Below are 27984 nucleotides of genomic sequence, written 5' to 3' on the forward strand. Positions count from 1 at the left end.
GCCGCTCTGGTTTATTTTCGTGTTTCCGATCATGCGTGGCGTTAGTCGCATACCCATAGCAGACGCATACTGTACCAATTAAACGATTGTTGTACGATGGGCCGTCGTCCAAGCAAAGTTTTCTTGTTTGTCGCTTCTGATTTTGTTGGACGGACTGCCGCAATTGGTTGTTGAAAGCTGTGTAATAACGATCAGCTTATCGAAGATCCGAAAGATTTTTTATCATCCGATAATCGGATCGCGAATATGAGGCATTAGTTGTAGCACGAAGGCTCTCGCCAAAAACACATGAGCCGTTTTATGATGCTCTGATGTAGCCAATAAACTTGGAATAAGGACTACAGTGTTGCCGGCTCTCATTTTCTGCATCCAGAGTGGCAGGACACTGAGCCTCGGCACCTGTGTTGTGGAACACACACCGAGATTAGGTAGTCTCCTGTCGTGAGTGCTACACTCCCCTTACCGGCACTTCGGCTACAAGTTTTTCAGGTCTCAAACCCCAGAGCTATGATTTCTGTCCCCCAACCAGTCACAAAATAGCCAAATTCAGTTTGGTTAATGGAGAGGGAGAATTTGCAACCATAGCGCTGGGGTCTAAGGTCCCTGGCTTGAATAGGAGCAGTAAGGTATGAAAGCATTTGCAGAGCTTTCAGCAAGCTTTGTCGACGTTTTTCAAATACCAATCAGCTCCAGTTTGTAAATGTTCTACACAGATCCCAATGGAAGAGCCGATTGCCACTTTACAACAAGCTAGCAGGATTTAGCACTTCTTGAAAGCCTGCTAGCAGCTTGATTAAAGTGGCAAACAGCTATCCCCTTAGGATCTGTGTTCAACTTTTACAAACTGGAGCCGATTGGTATTTGAAAAAACTTTGACCAAGCATGCTAAAAGCTCTGCGAATGCTTTGTCAAAGCTCGCTCTTCACACTGCTCCAATGCAAGCTGAAATCTGTAAAACAGGCCAAAGACCTAATATCATACAGCCAGTACAAGATCAGCTGGTCTTGCAAAATGTAGTTTTTATGCAACAGGAAACATGCCTGCATGGCAGTGATGCCCTCCTGAGGAATGAGAATGTTTGTCAGCTGGTGAATGAGTTCAGCTTTAATTGTATACAGTGAAACATTACAAACATTCTGAAATACAGGTTTTAGATTTACATAAATTTCAAGGCCAACGGAAGCTGAAATCTGGCCACACAACACTAAATAGCATTTATAACCATAACTCAAAAAATTATTAAACAGAATAAAAGTCCAAGTAAAACCAAAAACTTAAATGCCATTTTCATGAGCTCCAGGAACTGTGCCACCTTAGACCAGTGAATCCAGCACAATAGTACAATGTTTCCAGTAAATAATTGGCCAGGCACAGCTCTGCTGTTCGCGCATCAAGTGCTTCTATAATATGTAGCTGCCAGCACCAGTATTGCGTATATATTATGTGGCCAACAAGTCCATGAGTTTGCAGAATAAACAGCGGGGAAACCTTCTGCCTTCACAGAGCAGATAAAAAGATCCCATATATACAGTGCATGAAACCCGCTGGGAGGAAAGCGGAGAAATAACTCAATCGCACATGATTTCCAGGTCCAAGCCGTTTTCTGCTTCAACTTTCCTGATCTTGGTTGGGGTGCCTTCAAACTGAACAGAACACAAAGTGTCAAAGCACAGATCAAACATTACATCCAGCATCACAGAACTTTTCACTTTTTTCTCCATTACCTGCAGTTTTGCACCACTTTTTTAGACTAAATAAACCCATCTGCATTTTTGAAGAAGGTTTAACCAGCTGCTGCCCACTCACAGTATATTAACTATGGGCAGGCCATATGGGCATGCTGGATCACGTGTAGGTCATTTTCCTGCGACAGCCGTGTCCTCTGGACACAGCAGATTGCAGGGGCCCGGGTATTATGTGATCCAATGTACACTGTTATGAATAGGTTTTCATAATAGCATATAGCATTGTGATGCTGTGATTGGCCCACCATGGTAATCACAGCTGTTAAGAGGCGCCCCTTTTACTCAGTTGTGACATGACTTTTATATCAAGACAAAATATATAGAAAAAATAAAGCTTGTTTTGCTCAACTCTTAAACCAAGGTTTTAAACCACACACGTACGTTTGTAGATGCTATAACTTTCACACAAATCAATATACACTTGTGATTTTTTTTTTTTATTTGTTTAGCCAAAGACCCGTAGCAGAATTTTTTTTTAGCCTAAATTTGACAGTTTAATGCTGGGTCTTTTGTTTATATAGCAAAAGAACCCCACTGAGCAAATATCAAAAGAAAGCTTTACATGAAAAAAAAAAAAAAAACACACACTAGTTAAAGCAGCACAGTGCTGAATAGCAAAAAAAATACCTGGTCATGAAAGGGGTAATTTTCTGGTAGCCAAGTGGTTAAACCAAGCATAACCATGTCCTGTTCAAGGACCATGGAAAACCATGACAGAAGAATCTGCAGTACTTACCAAAAGGTCTTCAGGTGTATCTTCTGTGGAGACGATGTCCTCATTACTGTAAAGATAAAGAACCATCTTTGAGAGGCTGAACATGGATTTGTTAAAGAAAAAACAGAAAAGTAAAGCCGTGACCCTCCCCTCCTGTACCGACATACAGCAAGGCAATCCATGTTGCTGCAACATGACACCAGCTAGAACAGTTGGGCTCAGGCTTGCTGCCTCAAACCATTTTAAGTTTGGATACGTCTCTTGCATAAAATAGACCTATCTGCTTGCCAAGTCTTTAAAATGTTTACATTCCGGCACAGATCAGTGGTACACTGGCTGACCCCCTGATGAATGCGCCATTTCATCCTGCTCGTCTAACAAAGGCCAACTCGGCGTGACACCCAGAAGCTGGGTAAAAGCAAGTGACATTGAAGGAAAGTAAACGCAGACTTTAGTTTCTCTATGAAAAGGAATGGTCACTACAAAAAGGGCAAAGTCCAAACTATCACAACTTGTTCCCCCTTCCACAGCAAACCAAGCTTGATGCCATCACCATATGGTTATAAGTGATCACGCACAAAGCATAGAAATCTGTACAGGGATTGGACTTACAAGGGCTGCAGTTCATCGCCTTCTTCAGTAGGAGCGTCCCATGCATGTAGAGAAATTCGCCAAATCTTGATTTGTTGGTCCCATGACCTGCGGCTGTACTTCTTGAATTTGTTAGGTGTGCGAGGATGAACACCTGGCTGCCTCATGTGTCTAAAGAAAAATACCAGAGTAAAAAATAAATTAAAAAAAAGCCACATATGACCATAATGCACGCACCATTTTAGTCTGGACAGACCTTTCACACTGGCAGCATCCTGCCGTTAAGCCGCTCTTTAGCGCTGCCCGTCCCCCCTCTAAATTGCATCTCAGGCACTTTGGAAGTGATGTCCATTCATCGCAATGGGCAGGGTGTTTTGGGAGTGCCATTTACAATGATCCCAAACCACCCCAAAGATGCATGAAAAGTCACACTGCAAATCATGAGGTGGTTTTCAGAGGCAATTTCTAGCACTAAAGCACCTGAAAATTGCCATGAGCGAGTGTAACCTCAGAGCCCTTTCACACTGAGGCACTTGAAAACCACGAATGCTTTTCAGGTGTTAATGTTTTTTTTGAAGGACATGCTACTTCAGAAGTGCTTAAAAAACATTTGAGGCACTTTTGAAGAGCTTTTTAGGCTCTTCCTATTCATTTCAATGAGGGGTGCTCCAAACATGCTGCTTGCAGGTTTTCACCTTCCCAGTGTGAAAGCACTATTTAATGGAAATAGGTTTTTGTGAGCTTTTCAGGTGATTTTTTTTTAGCACCAAAGCGCCCGTGTGAAAGGGCTCTTCACGTAAATTCGTCCAAACTACTATACATTCCATTTAGGATGTAAAATTTGGCAGGTTAAAATAGGTTTGTGATCACTGTTCTTACTTTGAGCCTTAAGGTGGTGCTCTGCCTCATCCAGGTTGTGGATACAATTATGAAAGAAGCCTTTACAGAACTCACAGCAGTGACTTCGGCTTTTAGAAAGCTCATTTCTCCGTTTCCATCATACCAACCAAGCGCTGCTGCACTGTCTCCCAAGATTTCTAGCACTGTTGGGACTCTTAGCAGGGCCATTAGACATCATGGGGCCCCTGTACAGCCTAGCTATTCACAGGATGTGAACCAAGCCTAAAAAGGGCGGCTCCAGGCACATGAACAAACCACTCATCCATGCAATCAGAATACCTGCAAGAATTTTTTGCTCTGTGGAGGTTGGGGAAATATCAGGGGCCCAAGACAGACACCCAACATCTCACTTTTGAGTCAAAGATTGAGGACAGATTATGCAATCTGCCATCACACCCACGCCTGCTGCTGAGCCCCCTCTGTTGAACTTATTAGGCCTGTACAAGAGGGCAGGTGCTTCCCCCTTAGAAGCCCTGACTTTGTAATGTATACTTAAACACAAAATTTACATCTAACGTAAACCATTTTAAAAACCAATACAATGGACCCTACACCACTAGAGGTTCCATTTTAGCTTGCCAAACGTTAAGATTAGTATGAAGGATTAGAAAGAATCCCTTAAAAAATGTATCAGATGGCGGTTAGTAAATTATCCATTTAAAGTTAAAAATCTGTATATCCAGCTTCCACTTTTCAGATTGCACTATAAGCAAATTAAATATGCTTCATCATTGGCAAACACCTTCAAATTCAATAAACTAATGCACATACACATGTAAAATAGACGCACTAGACCGTCACCACAACAATCATTTTAACAATTCTTGGGTTTCATCTAAGAAAGCCTATGCCACCATCATGGAAGGCACTGGGCTGTGCTAGAGAATGGACTCTAGAGTGGTCAAATTGCACACAATGCAGGTATGCATGAAAAATTACCAAGCATATAAAAAAAAAAAAAATTGCACTTATTAGCAATATTTTTTTTATTTTTAGTCAGGGTCTCAAGTAAATCAATGATTTGGCCAGAAAGGCTGGTTTCTCTAGCTACAGCAGTCCTTATGGTCCACTTTATACATATTCGAGAGAAACCACTTTGGTAACTTTCTGGACATGCCAGATTTGGATAAACGGTTTTGACATCCATGACTCGTTAGATTAGGGTGAGGAAACCGTTCAATGTCCGGAAAATTCACTACTCCCCCTCCATCAATCAGAGACATGTCCCCATTGAAGATTTCTCCTTCTATAATTTGGATTTGCCTCACTTTAACTCTTGTGACATGAGAATCTCCCTTGCTGGGATACATTCGACATTAGAAAAGGAGAAATAAAGTTTCATTTAGGTTAGGTGAACATTAAGAATCTGCACCATTGTGTTTACACCTATTAAAACCACTAACAGTGCTAAACATTTCATATAGTTAATATTTTAGAGCCAAGGTAGGTTTTATATAAAACTCTATTGCATTATGTTGACACAAATCATACCTTGGAATATCTGTTGTGTATCTGTCATAGGCGATTGTGTTTTTTCCATAGTTTATCTGCTTCTGTCTTCTGGCAAGAACAGACGAGTCTGTTTCCATTTCACCATGAGTGGAGGAATCTTTGGAATCAGAGCTGTGAAGAGAGGAAACCTTATAGTAAAGGTATGTATGAAGCATTGATTAAATAAAGCCCCATTGTAGTTCGTAATGCTCTCCCATTTGCCGCACTGTGTGGCCGCACCAGACTCATCTGCTGGTCAGAGATGTCAGCAGATAGAGTCCACGGTACCCACCCCAGCAGAAGTGGTTTAGCACCCATCCCTGACACGAAAGCATCAAATCACTACTAGGTACATGATCTGGCACAAAACGCCCGCCCTGCAGTATGTGCGGTGGGTGGATGTGAAGCGATTTTTTTTAATCAAAGCAGATGCTATGTTTTGTGATGTTTAAAACAGGCAACCAAATTAGAAAGTGTAGAAGATGCAGACTAGAGAACAGCTCAATTATACAATCCTGTAAGAAGATCAAGTCCAGAAAGGAAACTTCACCTACAAACTTAAGCGGAGGTTCACCCTAAAAAAACAAGTTTCTACCATGCCATCCAGCATATTAGCGTGAGCTACAGTATGCATTTTTTATTTTTTTGCGCCATACTCACAGTTTAATCCATTAGTTTTGTTTCAGACTCCCCGCAGGAAGTAGGCGTTCCTATGAAGAGGGGAACATGATTGACGGCCAGCTATGGCGCGTTACGCTTCCCGAAAATAGCCGGCTCTACACAGCGCCTGCGCACAGACTAGGAGCTGACTGTGCAGGCGCCGTGAAGAGCCAAGTCCTATTTCGGCTATTTTCGGGAAGCGTGACGCGCCATAGCTGGCCGTCAATCATGTTCCCCTCTTCATAGGAATGCCTACTCCCCTCGGGGAGTCTGAAACTTAACTAATGGATTAGGGTGAACCCCCGCTTTAACATGAGAACCATGGAGGCATCCACCAGTGACCTACACCACCTTTAATGCTTGATGGGATCTTTACCTGCTGTCATTTTAAAAACATAGGGGCTGTGTGGGGCCCCACCCACATCATACATTCAGTTTCCTGTGAATGAATGTCTATAAATATTGTCAGCCGATGGCTTGTAATTCTCAAACAATGGCTCTGGTAGTTCAGCAAATCTTCCTGGCCACATGATGTACAGGCAGATTGGCTCCTGCAGACCCTCAGGATTGTTAATATTGCACTTGTGATCTGCCGATCAAAGGTGCAATGCTCTCCAGGAAAGAAAAAATAAATCCTTTAAAAATCTCTACAGATCCAAAAAGAATGTATGCCAATGTTCACCTATAACTATAACACAAGTCATTTTCCTTATAGAAAGCCAAGTCATTTTTTGCAGGACCAAGGCATTTATTCCACAAAGTGGAAAACTTTAAATAGTTTACCATATCACTTCTAACAATCTTTGAATTACCTTCCAGAAGAGAATCTTCTTTCCCTTGGCCCAACGTCGTTAATAAGAAGCTTTCTCCTGTACCTGAAAAGAAAGAAACACTTTAATACCAAAATGTTAAGACACACACACACACACCTACTAAATGTGCCAAGATCTGTTCACTGCTGGGGAGATCATTTAAACAGCACTGATCACAGAATACTATACATTGGATTATAAGTGCTAATGAGCAGGGCCCTCCGATTCCTACTGTATAAAAGTATTGCATTTGTACTGTCTACTTTTAAACACATCATTTTGTACGATTTGAAAAACTTTCCAAAAACGCCATTTTGAAAATAAAACATCTTCAGGAAGACCAGCACTGCTGCCTCACCATCAATAAGCACTTTAAGGGATGCAAACTAGAGTCAGTGAAGAACCGGCAGTCATTTAGGCCTGGCTCACACCTATGCGTGTTTGCTTTTGATCCGTTTATGCAGTGCTTTGTATTTTTCAAAAATGTATTTATTTATTTTAAAGGAAAAACAAAGGATCGTTTTTGATGCATCTCGCATTATTTGCTTCACACAATGCATTTCTACAGTGTCCATTGAAGTTTAAAAAGTGACCCTTTCCAAAAATGCAGCAGCTGAAAATTGCTTAGATGTGAACTTGTCCCATAGGAAACCATGTTAAAGGATTGTAGTGAGTTTCTGCAAAATGCACAGGTGTCAACCAGGCCTTCTAGCCAACAGATTGTAACACACACACACACACATAAATGTTTACAAATTACAAACAGAATGGATTGGGGAAGCCACATTCACCACATATGCAGGTTCTGCTTCCTACTCCAGTTCTACAGGGTGCCATGGCATGGTGCCTTTCAAGCCAGGTTGCCATGGCAAAAAACCTAAAACATGACACAAGCTGCACAAAAATTGTGTACAAGCCAGCAGGTGGATCAAGACTGCCTTTGTTACACAAAACCGAAGGTTTCCATTGTGAAAATTAGTGGGCACAATGTGGTCCGGCATCCTATACACAGACATCATTGGTTGATGAGGATGTCAGGTACCTGCAGAACTACAAGTCCATCTGCTGCAGTGGCAGAAAGCTTGTAGTTGACTCTCAGAACTCTATGGGTGAGGGTTGGGGGCATTATCTACACGCTACATCCGTAACATGTTGCTAAAAAGTGAAGACAGCCTTTAAAGACCTATTGACAGTACAAGCTGCATGTCACTGTGCAATTCACATGGAGATCTGTGCAATGTGATTTCAGCCCATTCATTTTGCATGAGCTGAAATTACACTGCACCAAAAGTATGGCATGCACTTGTATAAGGATAATATGATCATTACAGGATCATACATCATAGTGCAAAATACATTTAGAGCCAGCATTATATGCAAAACACATACTAGCAGAAGGGCTAGTTTATTATATGAAGTGTGGCTATACAATATAGATACTAAAATGGCGATTATGGATTTTTGTGCATGCCATATTACCAAGTGCTTATCTTAAGGTACCATACCAAGGGGACACGGGTCAGCATGGTACTGTTCTGCGTGCGGGCTTATGCGACTTTCTGATAGGACATCCCACAAAGAGGGGATATTAAGCTGCATTGCATTCAGACCATACTATGACGGCCGTGTGTGTATGCGCTCCGTAATTATGTAACAAACTATAATTTGGAATTTTCAGTCTCAGATAATATCCCCATTTTGGTGCCATTTGACTCACACTAGCTAATGTTACCGATCTTCACAGCCCCATAGTGGCAGACAAGATGAGCTCAGGTGAGTGTTTCCCCCCCCCCCCCCCCCCCCACATAACATGCGCTTGTGGGAGCTGGGGAGAGTATAGTGATATGCAATGTTAAATACGTGTATTTAACAGAACCCAGACGAGAAAGTATATACATAAGACTAATAGTTTTATCTGTCCCTGTGTGTCTTCTCAGTCTATTTTATGTGCTGCTTTCCTCCTACTAACTACAGCTGTGTATGGGTTCCTGCCATTAGGGTTGCTTTCACCTCAAGAAGAATTAGGTCATGCTACCTTAACGGTTGGCTGGTCCAACGAAGGAGCTATAATTGTGTAAATGATTGTGAGTGAGACAGGTCGTGGTAAGTGACCATCTTGCTAAGCAAGAGAGTGATTGACAGAGTTTGTCTAAGTAAAACGCAGTACTAACCATAACGATACTTCTGTCCTTATCCGTCTTCAGCTTCTGGGACTATCTAGAGTTTCACTTTCATTTTTTGCATTGATAACTCCAGGCTTCGCTGGGTCCTAAAGAACCTTGTTTAAGGTTGAGAACACTGTCCTGACAGTCTCAGGAAAAATCCTCACAAGGAGTGCAAAGGTGAAACGTCAGTCTTAGCAGACTGTTCAAGTGGTGGACCGCTAAACACCAATTGACTAATCTGAACTTGTTCCAAGACAGGGCTTGACAAACTTGCTTGGAATCTAGGAGCCAGGAACGTGCACCGTCCCACCAAGCTCACGCATGGAAGCGAATGCATACGTGAGTAGCGCCCGCATATGAAAGCGGTGTACAAACCACATGTGAGGTATCGCCGCGATTGGTAGAGCTAGAGCAATAATTCTAGCCCTCCTCTAACTCAAAACATGCAACCTGTATCATTTTTTAAACATCGCCTATGGAGATTTTAAAGGTTCAAAAGTTTCTCCATTCCACGAGCGAATGCAATTTTGAAGCGTGACATGTTGGGTATCAATTTACTCGGCGCAAACAATCTTTCACAATATTAAAAAAAAAAAAATTGTGCTAGCTTTACTGGTGTCTTAATTTTTTAATTATAAAAGAGTGCTTGTAAGACGCTGCGCAAATACGGTGTGACAAAGTATTGCAACGACCGCCATTTTATTCTCTAGGGTGTTAGAATAAAAAAATATAATGTTTGGGGGTTTAAATAGAGGGAAGGAGATGGCAGTGAAAGACAGGGGAAGCTCTATTGGCATTGCTGGTTGTGTTGCCATACCAATGGCCACCACAAAATGGCACCAGATCACAGAAGGAAGCATAGGCCTGCAGAAGGCTGCAAAGCTGCGGCCTCAATTACCAGCCGGCGCTGCCCGACGCGATTGCGCACGGAGACACAGGATACCCCAGCTGTGCCAGATTGACAATTCTAGTCGCAATTGCAACCTGGCACCCAGGATTTGTCAAACCCTATTCCAAGATTAAAAAAGCAATTATGTCTTAGCTTGTGCACCCCTAAACCTATGAAGCTGATCAATGTAGCGGCTAGAGGGATACAGCCTGTCGCCTGTGACACCTGAGTGGTGGCAGAAGGATTGGGGACAAAAAAAAAAAAAAAAAAACACGTTTGCCGCCTCCTCTTTACTTTCCTGTCACTATCTGGCTTTCATACTACATTTTTAAGTGTTCAGTGTTAACACCCTACCCACACTAGCTGTGCAGATGTACTAACAGTGACAACCAAGTCTGTTTAGATGCATAATGACTTAATCGATACCGTTACATAGTGACTTTATTTGAGTCTGCATAACCATAAGATGTATAATGCTATGCATATTTTTCCTATAATGGCCACAGGCAAGTTGAGGCAAAGCGGACAGTAACATACAATTTTCAATGAATACTACTTGTCACATACCATTGAGGACTTGAAATTATTGTGGCTGTATGGGGAGCTATTGCCTAGATATTAGCAATTTTTTAGTATTTAAAAGCGGGAGTTCACCCATTTGTAAAAAAAAAAAATTTCTCCCCTTAGATTCCTGCTCGTTCGGTCTAGGGGAATCGGCTATTTGTATTAAAATATGAGCAGTACTTACCCGTTTTCGAGCTGCATCTTCTTCCGTCGCTTCCGGGTATGGGTCTTCGGGAGCGGGCGTTCCTTCTTTATTGACAGCCTTCCGAGAGGCTTCCGACGGTCGCATCCATCGCGTCACTCGTAGCCGAAAGAAGCCGAACGTCGGTGCGGCTCTATACTGCGCCTGCGCACCGACGTTCGGCTTCTTTCGGAAAATCGTGACGCGATGGATGCGACCGTCGGAAGCCTGTCAATCAAGAAGGAACGCCCATTCCCGAAGCCCATACCCGGAAGCGACGGAAAGGATGCATCTCGTAAACGGGTAAGTACTGCACATATTTTAAAATAAATAGCCGATTCCCCTAGTAAAAACGAGCAGGAATCTAAGGGGGAAAAGTGCCCTCTAAGGGTGAACCCCCGCTTTAAGCAACGATTGTATCCACCCTGTGTCTGTGACCCTGATTAAGTCACTGATAATGAGGGAGGACAGTATGTAAAGGTTGCAAACTTGACCCATGAATCCAGCCAATGCAACTCCATGTTATCTTTTGTACCATGCAATCCGGTGTCGGCAAGGTGACCTGCACCTGAAGATGGCAAGGGTCATGCGATTTCAATGTAATAAGGGAAATTGGCATGAAATGTTTCCTGCATGGCATTCTAGTGTTAACATGACCCAAAAGTACATGACAATGCGCACTCCTTTAGGCTGGGTTCACACGAGTGCGAATTGTATTTGGGTTTCCCAATTGGCATGACAGGAGATTATGACCGGCTTTCTATTAAGCCGGGTCACATATCGCCAGGGTGGCTGCAGAGTGGATTGCACAGGAGGTCATGCGTGTCAGACTCCATTTTAGGGCCAAATTAAGGCAAAAATTCTGCCCTGAAACTGAGGACAGGGACACACCGGACCCCTGCTGCGAGCCATATGCAGCTTAAACGTGAATCCAGCCTTAAAAACTTGTTCTCTACTACCTTCACATTCGTTTAAAAAAGGAAAAACCATGACCATCTTAGTTTCATTAATAAGGTTGCCTAGAGTGCAGCAAGTGTAGGTCATCCATGAGGGCAGAGCTTGCACACTGAACCCACAGAATGGAAACCGAAAAAAAGCACTTCTGTTTCCAATTTAATTAGATTACCTGGATAATCAGGACAAAATGCCTTGACAGCCAACTAAAGTACTGTTGAACAAACCTATTAGCATCATTTTTCATCTGCACAGGAAAGGAATGTTTTCCTAAAGTACCCGATAACCAGACATACCCGACACTATCAGGGAGTTTAGATTTTTTTCTCCTTACCTGGCCAAATCTTTTTCTACAGATTCTTTCAAGACTTCTTCTTCCTCCACCGCTGACCCCCAGTCCTTACATCTCGACACAGGTCTATGGCTTTCTGGGGTGGTGAAGCTGGTAGGAAAGGAACGTCGAGAAGTCAGCCTAGCAGAACAAGCAAATGAGGGAGTAATGTACCCCTTTCTGAGCTACACTTTCAGTCAGTTGTATCACTGAGCAATATTTGAAGGAAAAACCAATCTGAAAGTCTTTTAGCCCTAGTTCACATTGAATGCAACTTTGAAATCGTGCATCGTCAAATTAAATTAAGCTGCCAGTCAGTGACATTCTGCATGCAACTAAGGACATTTGTGTAGCTTCATATACAGATGTATATGCAAGTCGCACCTGAAAAAGTCAAAATTAGTTCAGGAACTACTTTTTCAAATCGATGCGGCACCCCAATTTGAACAGTGCCACTGCTGACAGTAGGGTGTGACTTGACAGATCAAATCACATGACAAGTTGCTACAATGTGAACGAGGGCCTAAGACCAACCAAAACCTGCAATAAGGGTTAAAAACAGCATGACAGAAGTCAGAGGTACTTTTTGTCCTCTAGAGAAGCCAATCTGCAAATACTGATGCTGAATATATATAAATGGTGTCTTTTAGCCATTCTCGTTGATTTGCAATTGCTGCAAGGGCAAGCTTAAAATCTCAAATGATGGAAACAATTGGATTAGTATTGCGATCGGTTTTCGGACACACATGCAGATAGTCAATCGGAAGCAAACGCTAAAATTCCACCATCAAGGCTTACTAAATGTTCGATTTACAAATCTTATTTAGCTTGATCATTTTAACATCATAGTGACACATGCAGGGTCACCTGTATGCAGCTAAAAAACAATTCTATGCATACAACATGACCAACCATTTAAGTGTTCCTGCAGTCATCTTACAAAGTAGATTGAACCATCCCATGTTTGCATTTGTTTTTCACAACAGACAAATGAGGACTTAAAGTGGAACTTCTCTCTCCCATCCAACATTGATTTTTTAATCCTTATGCTTTCAGAATTTCATTTTTTTTGTATATTTCTTCAGTTACTTCTTAGGCAAATTATGTACTTTCCAGGAGTCTTCAGGAGAGAAGAGGTTTTCTTAGCCAAGTACAGCCTCCTGCCAGCATGCCTGAGTCAAGGGCAGATGTCTTCCAGAAAGTGCTACATGAATCATTTGCCATGGCCAGAAATGCTAGGGGCGTTTTCTAAAGGGATTTCACAACAAAATAAAGCACAGACATGGGAGAGTTTGCTTTGAATATTAATTTTTATTGTTTTTGGTGCTCAGATGCAGTGAAGATCTGTTTTAACTGTGTTAAATTATTTTTAATATCAAGATTAAAGTCTCTGGGGTTTCAAGTTCAACAAAAAACATTTTATTTGGAAGGACAGAGCAGACTGAACAGGAGTCAGGGACTCCATAGATGAAGGCTTCCAAGACCTTCCCCGTGTTCCTCAGGCATCTGGTTCTTGCCAGTTTTATACCCCAGTATGCAAGATAAACCATTCCTTTATCACAGTGGTTCTCAACCTGGGGGTCGGGACCCCCTTGGGGGTCAAATGATGATTTTCCAGGGGTCACCAATTCCTGGGCTGTTCCTGAAGCCTGCACCTCTCTCCCAGCCTTTTTGCGGTCACAAAGCAGGGCTGTCCCTGGAGCCCATGGCCACCCAGCATCTTTGCAGCCGCCCATTCAGTTTACGGTATGGCTGGGGGGCAGAGACTAGAGGTCAGATGACTGGTGAGGAATGTGAAGTGGGCGGGGCTGGAGGAGACCCTATCTCCTGATTTCGGCATAGGTGTCACTGCTACAAGACACCACAAATTCAGAGACACAGTGAAGCCCGAGACACAGTGAGTAACAAATCCTGTGATTATAGTTCCCATTAAAAGTCCCCACTACAGTTCTCAGATCAGCAGATGACCTTGATCAAGAGCAACTAAGTTGGCAGATCAGAACTTCCCCCAGCAATGCCACTGATCACAACCACCGCCCCCCACCCAAGGAGTAAGAGAAGGAATAAAAATAGAGAATACATGGAAGGGTGAAGAAAAGAGGTGGAGGGACAAAGAAAAAGGAAGAGAAAGAAAGATGGCTAGTGCGAGGGAGGGGGGGGGGGGGGGGGGGACAAGAATTTAGGATAGAGTAGAAAGATAAAAGGGAATGAAAGGAGAACAAAGAGAAAGAGGTACATCCTAAAATGTACCATAAGGGGTTGTAATACTGTATGAGTGGAAGGGACTCAGGGAGCGCTAAATGTCCGTGGGTTAGGGGCGCGAATTACTTGTCTTGCTTTGGGTGCTGACAACCCAGGTTACGGAAATAATTTTACTGTTAGGGGTCCCCACAACTTGGGAAATTTTATCAAGAGGTCACGGCACTTGAAAGGTTGAGAACCACTGCTTTATCAGGCTCAGATCAAGGTGGAGTCGGCCTTCAGACAGTTACTTATACATACATGTAAATGGCACAGGACATTTTATGTTAGACCTCTTTGACACTGATGCAGTTTTCAGGCATTTTAGCACTAGAAATAGCACTTGTAAAGTGCCTGAAAACTGCCTCCTATTCATTGCAATATGCGCTTTCACACCCAGACTGGGCTTGTGGGACATTAGAAAGTCCTGCAAGCAGCATCTTTTGGGCAGTTTGGAAGCACTGTATACATCGCTCTTTAAAACGCCCCTGAAAGGGAAGGGCAGCTCTTTCAAAGAGCCTGAAACACACTGCGGTAGCACTGCAACATGGGATTTTTTGGGGGATTTAATGCGTCCCGATAGCAGCCAAAAAGCTTCACTTAAAGCAGGAGTTCACCCATTTATTAAATTTTTTTTTTTCTCCCCTTAGATTCCTGCTCGTTCGGTCTAGGGGAATCGGCTATTTGTATTAAAATATGAGCTGTACTTACCCGTTTTCGAGATGCATCTTCTTCCGTCGCTTCCGGGTATGGGTCTTCGGGAGCGGGCGTTCCTTCTCGATTGACAGTCTTCCGAGAGGCTTCCGACGGTCGCATCCATCGCGTCACTCGTAGCCGAAAGTCGGTGCGGCTCTATACTGCGCCTGCGCACCGACGTTCGGCTTCTTTCGGAAAATCGTGACGCGATGGATGCGACCATCGGAAGCCTCTCGGAAGACTGTCAATCAAGAAGGAACGCCCATTCCCGCAGCCCATACCCGGAAGCGACGGAGAGGATGCATCTCGTAAACGGGTAAGTACTGCACATATTTTAAAACAAATAGCCGATTCCCCTAGAGAAAACGAGCAGGAATCTAAGGGGAAAAAGTGCCCTCTAAGGGTGAACCCCCGCTTTAAACAGCAGTAAAGTGTCAGTAAAACAAGTGGCGCTTTACCACGAATGCACAGGTTGCCCCAGTGTGAAAGGGGTCTTACAACCAACTCAAAACTGACAACATTCAAGCCATACTGTTGTCGGGCACAATAGACTGTATGGTACCTGTCAGGACGCTTGTCTTGGGGAGGTTTTTCATCAAATACAGTGGAGTCTTCATCATGTCTTCTAAGGTTACCATCAGATCGGCGTTTGCGTCCCTGAGACCAGCGAGATGGTGGTTGAGGTCTGAAAAAAAAAAAAAAAAAAAAAAAAAAAAAAGAATATAAATAAAATCAAACAAAGCAAAACATCTGATGCGTAGCAAAAGCAAGTCAAGTCACCAGGGAACTAGAGGGAAAAAAAAAAAACGAAAGCTTTAAAGAGTTATGAATATAAGGTAGGTGATCACATCCAGGTGCAAATAAAACACATTTTACAGCTACTTATGTTAAATAGCATAGTCAGAGGTGAAAGAATATCAATGGCTTAAAGCAGGGATCTTCAAATTACGGCCCTCCAGCTGTTGAAGAACTACAAGTCCCATGAGGCATTGTAAAACTGACAGACATGACTAGGCATGATGGGAATTGTAGTTCCTGAACATCCGGAGGGCTGTAGTTTGAGGACCCCTGGCTTAAAGGCATTGTTCACCTTTGGGACCATGTCACACCCACCCTCAAAACTGAACTCCGCCCCCCCAACCCACAGGATCTTATCCCATCACGGTGGTGTGACCTTTGTCTGCAAAGCGTCATCATCCATTCATAGGATCTGTGATTGGCAAGACTACAAGTTCCATCTTCCACTACAACAGAGGGTCTCGGGTCTACTCGGGCACAAGAGCAGCAACACAAGAGCAGTGACACAAGCTTGTCTTCCATTGCTTACTTCCTTTAGTAAGCATTATGTACACACAGACCAGAGGCTGGGATGTAAACAATGTACAGCACCACAATACACTGTCTGCATTGAATGCAAAGGAAATAAAAAAAACGTGTTTATTCATGCGAGTATTGCACACAGAATGCTCAAATGTTCTAATGTGTAACTGCAAAAGCACTGGGCGTAGCCATACCTGCTCATATACACTCATGTGCTACCCATCCAGTTTAGAGGTTTTACAATGGTTTCTATTCCTCGGCAGGACAGCCCTCTACTGCTATACTGAAATAAACCTCTAGGTGGCTTATCCTGTAAGCAAATATGTCTAGTTAAAGATTGACAATGCCCACAAAAATATTTCACTGCACTAATTAAGAACTCCCAATACAGGGTGGGTAACACTAAAGCTGGCCATACACAGGCCAAAAAGAAAAAAAAAAAAAAACACGAATTATCACATTGAAAAGAAAACAATTGTTCAATATTCAAATCAGCGTGCCAACACAGCAAAAGCCAATTTTGGTGCAGACATCGAAAGTACTGGAAATGAAAAGAACAAACCATTTTCTAATGATGCATAAGACTATCGCTCAGCGTCAAAGGAGAACATTTGCATGAGCAGAAGCATTCTCTGCCACATCTCATTTTGATGACCGTAGCGTAGCGCGTGTTTTTCTATAGGAAATACGTTTGCAGCCACTGGAGTCGGTGTTCCATATGAATTGCGTTCCGTCACTTCACTGTGGCGGCCATCTTGCTACACCCTGCACTCGGCCGCAGAGAACCTGCAGTCAGAAGCAGATATCTTCACACCCAGCCAAGACTTGCCTTTCACAGTTATTTTTACCAGTAAACTGAGCTTATATAGTGAAACACCGTATTTTGAAATCCACGACACCATTTTAATGTTAAACTTTAAACGCAGCGGCAAGCCTGCCGATCTGACAGAACACCATTTCTAAAAATCATCAAAACCGGCTGATGGATTTTAAAATACTGTATTTCACTATACAAGTTCAGTTTACTGGTAAAAATAAGTGGGACTTGCAAGACTTGGTTGGGTGTAAAGATACGCTGCCACCTTCTGACTGCAGGCTTACTGCGGCCGTGTGCACCAAGATGGCCGTCACTTCCGTTACCCAATCTGATGGGTTGCTGATTCTGATGGAACACCAGCTGTTAGGACCATTTCCCACTGGTGCACATAGATCCCATGTGATTTGCACACAATGTGATTTCAGCCATACAGCTAGTATGACTGAATTTGCATTGGTGTTCCACTCATGATCAGATTCCTGCCCGAATTTGCAAACCGATTTGGGGGGTCATTAACTTTCAATTGACACTCCGAGCAGTTCACATAGGCCCAGTGTGAACTGCCGCCGGGAGACATGTGATGTGGGAACCCGCATGGGGATTCTCATGGTTCTCGCATCGCTGCAGTGTGAACCGGCCCCAAGCGACCAGAGAAAACATTTCACACATTGCAGCCTTGTAATCACAACATGGAATCCAGATAGATGGGGCCGGAAGTATGTGGAGCAAAGCCATTTATAATAAACCCACTGTCATTTCAAGCCCCAAAAACACATTGGGTGTTATTTACGAAAGGCAAATCCACTTTGCACTACAAGTGTACTTGGAAGTGCAGTCACTGTAGATCTGAGGGGGACATGCAACTAAAATAAACAGCATTTTTGCTTGCACATGATTGGATGATAAAATCAGCAGAGCTTTCCCTCATTTCAGAGCGTCCCCTCTAGATCTACAGCAACTGCAATCACAAGTGCACTACAAGTGCAAAGTGGATTTGCCTTTCGTAAATGACCCCCCCCCCCCCCCCATTGCATCATTAATAGTTGGTAAGGTTGAGAACAAAACTATCCAGTTCAACCTGGAGATGAAGAAAAAAATAGTTTTTGCAGTGACATGTCAGAGAATTGATGGCACAATAATAAGAAAGAAAAGAAACGGACGAAAATTAAAATTTTCATTTAATGGATCATTTGCTTCTCATCTATGGCCTGTCTGATAGTTACAGACGCTGCAGAAAATAATGAAATAGTGTACATCTATCCACTTTGCAGGTTAGACAGATGCAGCAATTCTCAGACTGGCAGTCATTTCAGGGTTTAGGTTGTTTCCAGAGGCAACAAACCCCTCAGAATAGGCTTGCATTGTAAAACCCATCATCTACATCGGGGGTCTCCAAACATTCTAAACTAAGAGCCGGTTTATTGTCCTTCAGACTCTTGGAGGGCCAGACTTTGGCCAACGGAAGTGGAAATTTTCCTGGCATCGGTGGGAGTAAACATCTGGTATTGGGGAGGGAATAGTGCCCCATTGCTGGTATCATAGGGAGGAATAGTGCCCCATTAGTGGTGTCAGTGGGAGAAACGGTGCTCCATTGTTGATGGCAGAATAGTGTCTTATCAGTGGGAGGGATATTGCCTCAAGGGCTGGATAAAAAAGAGATTTTTAATACAGCTTACCTGTAAAATCTTTTTCTTGGAGTACATCACGGGACACAGAGCGGCATTCATTACTATATGGGTTATATGGAGTACCTTCAGGTGTAGACACTGGCAATCTCAAACAGGAAATGCCCCTCCCTATATAACCCCCTCCCATAGGAGGAGTACCTCAGTTTTGTAGCAAGCAGTATGCCTCCCAAAATGGTCCTCAAAAAAGAGGGGTGGGAGCTCTGTGTCCCGTGATGTACTCCAAGAAAAAGATTTTACAGGTAAGCTGTATTAAAAATCTCTTTTTCTTTATCGTACATCACGGGACACAGAGCGGCATTCATTACTATATGGGATGTCCCAAAGCAATGCTTACAATGAGGGGAGGGAGAACATCTCCAAGACAAAAGGATTTAATTTAGAGATATACTCAAATCATAATAAATCCAACTTAGTTGAGAAAAATAAAATTTTTAAATTTAACTCGAACAAGAGGAGCCCCCGGAATCCGAGGGTCTCAAACTGCAGCCTGCAGCACTGCCTGCCCGAAGGCAGTATCAGTATTCCTTCTTACGTCCAACTTGTAGAATTTTGTAAACGTGTGGACAGAAGACCAGGTTGCCGCCTGCAAACTTGAGCCATAGAGATCTGGTGGTGTGCTGCCCAGGAGGCGCCCATGGCTCTAGTAGAATGAGCCTTTAATGATACTGGAGGAGGCAACCCTTTCAAGCCGTAGGCCTGAGTGATTAATTGCTTAATCCACCTAGAAATGGTGGACTTTGCAGCTGCCTGCCCCTTCTTGGGCCCATCCGGTAGAATGAACAGCACATCTGTCTTCCGGATCTTCTTTGTAGCTTTAAGATAGGCCTTCATGGCCCTGACAATATCCAAGGTATGCAGCAACCCTTCCTTTCTGGAAGTAGGTTTAGGGAAGAAGGATGGTAATACCAAATCCTGGTTCAAATGAAAACTGGATATGACCTTCGGAAGGAAGGAAGGATGAGGGCGGAGAACGACCCTGTCCTTATGAAAAACAAGATATGGTTCCTTACAGGATAAGGCTGCCAGCTCCGAAACTCTTCTTGCGGAAACTATGGCAACCAAAAATACTAACTTCCTTGTCAGTAGAACCAAAGGAATATCAGCCAACGGCTCAAACGGTTGTTTCTGTAAACTTGACAGAACAAGATTTAAATCCCACGGACAAAGCGGGGATTTAACTGGAGGTCTAATACGTAAGACCCCTTGAAGGAAGGTCTTAACCAGCGAGTGGGTGGCCAGCGGCCGCTGAAACCACACTGACAGAGCAGAAATCTGTCCTTTGATTGTGCTTAATGCCAATCCTTTATCCACTCCTAGCTGGAGAAAACTTAATACTCTATCGATGGTAAATTTGCGAGAAAGCCATCGCTTGGACTCACACCAGCCTACATAGGCCTTCCAGACCCTGTAATAAATCACCCTAGAGACCGGTTTCCTGGCTCTGATTAGGGTAGAGATTACTTTCTGAGACAGACCTCTACCCCTGAGAATCAGGGATTCAGCTTCCAGGCCGTCAAATTTAGATGCCGTAAGGCAGGGTGGAGGATCGGACCTTGCGATAGCAGGTCTGGCCGTAGAGGAAGAGTCCAAGGGTCTCCCACTACCATCCTTAAGATTAGTGAGTACCATGCCCTTCTGGGCCATGCTGGAGCTACCAGGATGACTGGTATGTGCTCCACCCGGATCCTGCGCAGCAGGCGGGGTAGTAACTGGAGCGGGGGAAACGCATAAAGAAGTTTGAACTGATGCCAAGGGCAAACCAACGCATCGGTTCCGCAGGCCATCGGATCCCTTGAGCGGGACATGAACCTGTCTAGTTTCTTGTTGAGTCTCGATGCCATGATATCCACGTCCGGCACTCCCCATCTTTGGCAGAGTGCTTGAAGACTAGTGGATGCAGAGACCATTCCCCCGGCCATAGAGTCTGGCGGCTTAAGAAGTCCGCCTGAAAGTTGTCCACTCCTGGAATGAATATTGCCGATATGCAGGGCACATGAGCCTCTGCCCATAGAAGAATCAAGCTCACCTCTCTCTGAGCGGCTTGACTCCTGGTTCCCCCTTGGTGATTTATGTGTGCCACGGCCGTGGCATTGTCTGATTGAATTCTCACCGGGAACCCCTGCAATTTTTGACGTCCAAGCCCTGAGGGCTAGTCGAGCAGCTCTGAGCTCCAAGATGTTGATGGGCAACTGCTTCTCTGGCTTTGCCCAAGTACCTTGGCGAGTGCAACCATCCAAAATTGCTCCCCAGCCCGTCAGGCTGGCGTCTGTGGTCACTATCTTCCAAGCCACTGGGCTGAAAGACCTCCCCTTCAGTAGATTCTGAGGGTCTAACCACCAACACAGACTTTGTCGGACTCTTGATGAGAGCGGCAATGGGATATCCAAGGCCTGTGGCCTTCTGCTCCATGCTGACAGGATGGCTGCCTGTAGGATGCGAGTGTGGCTCTGGGCGTATGGTACCGCCTCGAATGTGGCCACCATCTTGCCTAGTAACCTCATACATAGGCGAATAGTCGGTTCTTTCTTGCTTAGAACCAGTAGGATTAATTCCTTGATGGCTTTTACCTTCCTCAGAGGTAGGAACACTCCTTGTTGTTCTGTGTCTAATCTCATGCCGAGATATTCCAACTGCTTTGTGGGCTGGAAAGCTGACTTTTCTCGATTTAGGACCCAGCCGAACCTCTCGAGGTATTGGACCGTGAGGGCCACTGCTCGCTCCAAGCCGGGAGACGAGTGATCTATGACTAGGAGGTCGTCCAGGTATGCTAGGATCGTGACCCCTTGGATCCTTAGTTTGGCTAGGATTGGAGCTAGGACCTTCGTGAACACCCGGGGGGCCGTAGCCAACCCGAAGGGAAGCGCCACGAATTGGAAGTGACGCGAAGCCACCATGAAGCGTAGATATCTTTGATGTGGCTGATAAATTGGAACATGAAGGTAGGCATCCTTTATGTCTATGGACGCCATGAAGTCGTCCTTCTGGAGTGTGGCAGCTGCTGACCGCACGGATTCCATCCGAAATGAGCGGATCTTTAGATATGCATTTACCATCTTTAGGTCCAAAATTGGCCTGACATCTCCATTGGATTTTGGGATGATGAATAGGTTGGAGTAGAAACCCAGCCCCTGTTCCAGGACTGGTACCTCTACTATTACTTCCTGGGAAAGTAGATGATCTAATGCCGATCTTAATGCGGCTCCCTTTTCCGGATCGTTTGGAATCCTCGACTTCTGGAAATGAGGAGGAGGAAACCTTAGGAAATCTAATTTGTAGCCTGTGGCCACGGAAGACCGTACCCACTCGTCGGGAATGCTGGCTTCCCAAATCTCTGAAAAGAGTCGCAGCCTTCCCCCCACCTTCGTGGGTGGGGGCGCCCCTTCATAAGGTTGGCTTGGGGGCTGGTTTTGCTGGTTTGCGAAACCACTGCCTTTTGCCTCTAACAGCCTGTCCTTGTGATCTGCTGTTGAAGCCGAAGTTTGCTTTTGCAGGAGGCCGTCGATACTGCTTGGCATTAGAGGGCCCCTGCCCAGGGGAATACTGTCGTTTAAACGCAGGTCCCTGAACCTTCTTCTTAGTTGGCAAGAGAGTACTCTTGCCGTTTGAAATGGTCTGAATGTATTTATCTAGGTCTTCTCCGAAGAGTCGTCCTCCATGGAAGGGGAACCCTACCAGGAGCTTCTTGCATGGGGGCTCAGCCTCCCAGCTTTTTAACCATAAGAGTCTTCTCATATGGATAAGGGATAACGATAAACGTGACGCTTGCTGGATAGAATCCTTGATTGCGTCTACCGTAAAACATATGGCCTTAGGGACATCCGAAAATTTTTCTGCCTGCTGGGCCGGAATAAGTTTAAGCATCTGCTTAAATTGATCCGATAATGCTTGAGCGACCCCAATCGCAGCCACAGCTGGCTGTACTACTGCCCCTGCAGTAGTGAAGGAGTTCTTAAGTAGTGCTTCCAAGCGCTTATCAACTGGATCCTTGAACACCTGTATGTTTTCTACAGGGCATGTTAACGATCTGTTAACACATGAGATGGCTGCGTCCACTGCAGGAGTAGCCCATCTTTTGGAAAAATTTTCTTCCATAGGATATAGGACAGAGAACCTTTTAGGTGGTAAGAAGATCTTATCTGGCTTGTTCCAATCTTGGAACAAAATTCCCTCTAATAGAGGATGGATCGGAAACACAGCATTGCTTTGAGGCGCCCTCAGTGAGCCCAAAGCTGAAACCGTCGATACCTGGAGATCTGGTACTGGCAAGTTGAATGTCCTATGGACCAAGTCCGACAATCCTTGAATCCACCAGCTCTCCCTCAGGGAGACTGCCCCAGACTCCTCTGTATCCGGGTCTTCGATCCCTGAACCTACTTGGTCCGTGTCCAAGAGGTCGTCCAATTCCCCTGAGGAAAGGACCTCCTCTTCTGAGGGTCCGCGCTCGGGCGACGGAGATCTATTCCGCTTACTGCCCCGCATAGCTGCGGATATCATTTTTCCCATGCTTTTCTGCATCTCTTTTAAAGAGGTGAGTAATACCTCCTCCGTGACCATCTTAGGGTTGGACTGACCCGCGTCAGCTCCAGCCCCAGATCCCGATGGCCCCAAGGCTCCCTGTAGGGAAAACAGCGGCATACCATGGTACAATACCGAGGTACACCTGCTACCTATTGGTATTTGGAACTATAAAAGTTAATTGTCCAAACACCTGTTTGGGGGATAAAAAAATGCTTCCTCTCCCCTAGATGACTTTTTTTTCGTTTTTGTTTCAAATCCAGGAAAGAAAAAACATTCTGTCCCCCTGAGTAGTATTGCAAAGAAAAACTATGAGATGGAAAAGAAACAGCCTATTTCTAGGCTTGACAAAACAGTCCTCTGAAGACTGCAATATCCTTTCTGGCCACTGTGTGTCCTCGGCGCCCCGTGCTGCCGCTCTGGTCTTTCTCCTCAGTTCCAAAGTATTGATGGAACAAACAAGGAAGGGCCGCCCCTTCCTTTAAGCCACTGACCCGCCCTTCCCCCCCAGCAACCTCAAACAGGAAATGCCCCTCCCGACAGGGGGAGGGGGGGGGATTTTGGGAGGAAGGGACCTCTCTGTTCCAGCAAACTGCAGCCTGCAGCCTGGAACCATGAGGAGGTCAGCGTTTTGCCTGCTTGCAGGCTCTGAGGAGGAAGACTGAATGGAGCATCGCCTGGAGGCCTGCAGGTAAGCAAAGCTCTCTGACACACACATATATTTTTATATAACACAGGCCCCACTCAATGCTTTTCCAACACTACAAGGGAGGTCACATCTTATGGGGAATAATACATAGAGAGCCATCCTATCTTTATGATATGTGACTAGTTTGCCAGATGCAGTGCATAACTTTAGGCATGTCCCCTGTGACCCCCCAGAAAAAAACCTGCTAAGAACCAAGTTCCGCAAGTTTTCCCCTCACTTACCTGCTCCATGCCGCAGGACTTTGCCAAGCAAGAGGCCCAATCTTCCCCCATCTCCGTGGGGATGTCTAGACCTTCAGGCCCTGGGTTCCTATGAAGGATCCACTGTCCTGGGCCCATATAGCACCCTGGCAACAGAAAACTTTAGGTACCCAAAGGTTTCTAAGTTCTGGGCCCAGGGTCCAGCTCTCTAAAAAGAAAAGCATTATGGGCTATACCCCAAGGGTTTGGGGTCCGGTTACTGACCACTTTAGCGCTGAGGCTTTTTTGGACAGAACCGGTAGCTCACCTAATCCCAAGGATGCGGAGGCAAGCTAAACCATGACTAACACCTAAGACACTGGCGTAAAAACTGAGGTACTCCTCCTATGGGAGGGGGTTATATAGGGAGGGGCATTTCCTGTTTGAGATTGCCAGTGTCTACACCTGAAGGTACTCCATATAACCCATATAGTAATGAATGCCGCTCTGTGTCCCGTGATGTACGATAAAGAAAGCAAGCAAAGGGCCGCATCCGGCCCTTGGGCCACAGTTGAGACCACTGATCTTCATGATTGTGCAACTCATATTTTCAACCAGCATTCAATAATATAACTGATTGGATGAAGACAATCCACCAGCATGTCACACTGCAGACAGAAGCAGACTTTGAGGTTGTCTCAATGTCTACACTGAAAAATGAATAAAGTCACCTCAAACGTGTCTAGTAATGTCTGCTATCCGGCCACACTGGGACAGCCATAGACAGCGCGTGCAGAGAAATCTACAAGATGGAGTGTACAGCGATAGCTTCCTCTTATCTGGAAGGGGAGGTTTGGAGATTCTCAGACAAAACATGCCCCCAATTCTGAGGGCAATGTACAGGAAATGAGCAGATGGCCAATGAGAAATCAGCTATGGGGGACAGCATGGCTTGGGGGAGGGGAGGCCTAAAGCCTTTAGACAGCCGCCCCCCTCCCCCCAATCCTCCAGAGTAAGACAAACCATAGATAATGCAATTTTCTTTCATGCAACAAAAATCGCTCAATTCCCTCTATCAGTGTCAATTGGGGAATCCCTCAGAAGTACACAATGATTACTGCTGACGGCTACAGCCGGTATCAAATGCTAAAAAACCCAACATGCTGGTTGTACCCGAAACGATAAAGGCATAGTGGCAGCTCCTCCAGTTGCACATATACCACCCACACCTTTGGGGGGTGATTGTAGATATCGATTACTACCAAGTACAGGGAGCACACAGCTCTTCCCTCCTATACAACAGCATTGGTACTTGGCAAAGCGCTGTCACATGGGGCAGAAGTTCACAGCCCCTTGGGCCATCATGGGCCCATGGAGGACAGAGACCCAAGCCCTTTGTCCCAGGAATAGAGTCCACAGCCACATGGCCAACACAGGGCAGGGGGTACACAGGTACCTGGCTCAGGACATGGGGAAGCAGGGAATCCTGAGCCATACATGGGAAAGGAGGGAGGGCCGGAGTCCTCAGCCTAGTGTTGGCCTATTGGGAGGAATGGTGTTTGGCAGTGGAGTCCTCAGCCCTTTGGACCTGCACAATCATAGGCGGGCAAGTCCTCAGCACTTTATAAGCTCTTTGGGCTTGCTCACACATGTGGCCATTATTACCACCCTCACAGGATGTTTGACAACGCCGCCTCACCACCTGTTGTATCACTCAAAGTTGCAGCCCACATTGCAGCACAGCCCTATTCACTTTCAATAGGTTGCCCTCAGTTGTGTTACTGCCTGGCAAACATGCCAAGTTTACAGCACCGAGCAGCTGCATTTTTGCAGCATGTGGTAAAACAGCAACTGTTACTGACCCCTATGACGGAGCGCTTATTACGGGGGGGGGGGTATAGTCATCACAGGATGCAAGGAGAGAATCTAGCCATCACAGACAAGGAGGGGGGGGGGCGCGCCAAGGCATAGGACAACACAAGAAAAGGATCTAGTTATCATGGTAGGACACAAGGGGGATGGTGGGCAATCTAGTCAGCACAACAGCCCAAGAAGTGGGGGAACCAGTTATCGCAGATGACACAAGAGGGGGCTCTAGTCATCACATGGGGGGGTCCAGGAGATCTAGTTATCACAGGAGGATGCAAGGGAATTATGTTATTGTGACAGCACAAGGGAGGGGGATCTAGTTATGGAAAGACAAAAGGGGGAATCTGGTTATAACAGTCAAAGAAGAGGGAAAATAGTTATCACAGGAGGACACAGAGAGGGCTTAGATGTGATGGTACAAAGGGGGGGATCTAGTGATGGTAGGACACAAGGGGCAGATAATCTAGTTATCACAACCGTATGCTGGGGGGGGGGGGAATCTAGTTATGCTAAAGGAGGTGGGGGGGGGGAATCTAGTTATGCTAAAGGAGGTGGGGGGGGGGGGAATCTAGTTATGCTAAAGGAGGTGGGGGGGGGAGGGAATCTAGTTATGCTAAAGGAGGTGGGGGGGGGAATCTAGTTATGCTAAAGGAGGTGGGGGGGGGGAATCTAGTTATGCTAAAGGAGGTGGGGGGGGGGGAATCTAGTTATGCTAAAGGAGGTGGGGGGGGGGAATCTAGTTATGCTAAAGGAGGTGGGGGGGGGAATCTAGTTATGCTAAAGAAGGTGGGGGGGGGGGGATCTAGTTATGCTAAAGAAGGTGGGGGGGGGGGGAATCTAGTTATGCTAAAGGAGGGGGGGGGGGGGGGGGAATCTAGTTATGCTAAAGGAGGTGGGGGGGGGGATCTAGTTATGCTAAAGGAGGTGGGGGGGGATCTAGTTATGCTAAAGGAGGTGGGGGGGATCTAGTTATGCTAAAGGAGGTGGGGGGGGATCTAGTTATGCTAAAGGAGGTGGGGGATCTAGTTATGCTAAAGGAGGTGGGGGGATCTAGTTATGCTAAAGGAGGTGGGGGGGGATCTAGTTATGCTAAAGGAGGTGGTGGGGGGGAATCTAGTTATGCTAAAGGAGGTGGGGGGAGATCTAGTTATGCTAAAGGAGGTGGGGGGGGGATCTAGTTATGCTAAAGGAGGTGGGGGGGGGGGGAGAGATCTAGTTATGCTAAAGGAGGTGGGGGGGAGATCTAGTTATGCTAAAGGAGGTGGGGACAAGTTATCACAAACAGCAGAAGGGGGGTTCAAGTTAGAATGGCTAGACAAAAAAAAAAAAAAAATGGACCTAGTTATAAGTGCCCAAGCAGAGGGGGGACTAGTTATGACAGGAGGAGACCAGAAAAGGGCCTAGTTATCACAATGGGGGACAGTTATCTCATGGTAGGACACAAGGGGGACTAGTTATCGGAGGAGAACACTAGGAGAGGATCTAGTTTTCCTGACATCACAGGAGATAGAACTAGTTATGGTGGGACACAAGGGGGGGGGGGACTAGTTACCACAAGAGCCCAAGAAGAGGGGAACTAGTTGCCTGATCTCACACTGATAATACAGATCGGTGTCCTCTGCGCCACTCTTAGTACACAGGCCTCAGTATCCTCGCTCTCCCTCCTCCCCCCACTGTATCGGGTGATGTGGGGCCCGTGTGAGGAGCGGACGGTATGTAGCAGGACTTACCTTGGCTCCTCAGTACGGATGTTGCAGTGATGAGACATGATGACACCGAGTTCTTTTTCTTCTCCTGCCTCCGCTCTCCTCCTACTGAGCTCAGCGCGCCACAACCTAAAACCTTATCCTGGACTCCCGCCGCCGGACCGCCCCACAGCCCTGAAAAAGGGGTGGCCAAATCACGACAAACACACCCGTCGCCCCGCCTCCACCAACTGCGCCCCCGCCTCT

At 45.4% G+C, this 27984-nt stretch overlaps 1 protein-coding gene across 2 annotated transcripts; it reads right to left on the reverse strand.

Moving 5' to 3' along the window:
- Nucleotides 1–1081: 1081 nt before the first annotated feature.
- Nucleotides 1082–27984, reverse strand: LOC120924357 (stem-loop binding protein). 2 transcript variants are annotated; one of them, XM_040335271.1, is made up of 8 exons: nt 27763–27984; nt 15498–15620; nt 12002–12139; nt 6915–6977; nt 5443–5574; nt 3073–3222; nt 2482–2527; nt 1082–1643 (listed from the first exon to the last, which is right to left on the reverse strand). In XM_040335271.1, the coding sequence occupies exons 1-8, from the start codon at nt 27798–27800 to the stop codon at nt 1569–1571; spliced, it is 765 nt and encodes a 254-aa protein (XP_040191205.1). In that variant the 5' UTR covers nt 27801–27984; the 3' UTR covers nt 1082–1568. The 2 variants fall into 2 exon arrangements, with proteins under 2 accessions (XP_040191205.1, XP_040191206.1); XM_040335272.1 differs by having other exon boundaries at nt 12002–12109; nt 27763–27953.

The sequence above is a fragment of the Rana temporaria genome, chromosome 1 (genome assembly GCF_905171775.1).
Source record: "Rana temporaria chromosome 1, aRanTem1.1, whole genome shotgun sequence".
Classification (NCBI taxonomy): domain Eukaryota; kingdom Metazoa; phylum Chordata; class Amphibia; order Anura; family Ranidae; genus Rana; species Rana temporaria.

Coding starts and splice junctions, on each gene's coding strand:
- LOC120924357 (XM_040335271.1), bottom strand. CDS start 27,800: ATGTCTCATCACTGCAACATCCGTACTGAGGAGCCAAG. Junction 5,575..6,914: donor AGAAGATTCTCTTCTGGAAG/GTAATTCAAAGA, acceptor CTCTCTTCACAG/CTCTGATTCCAAAGATTCCT. Junction 2,528..3,072: donor GGCGATGAACTGCAGCCCTT/GTAAGTCCAATC, acceptor TTATCTTTACAG/TAATGAGGACATCGTCTCCA.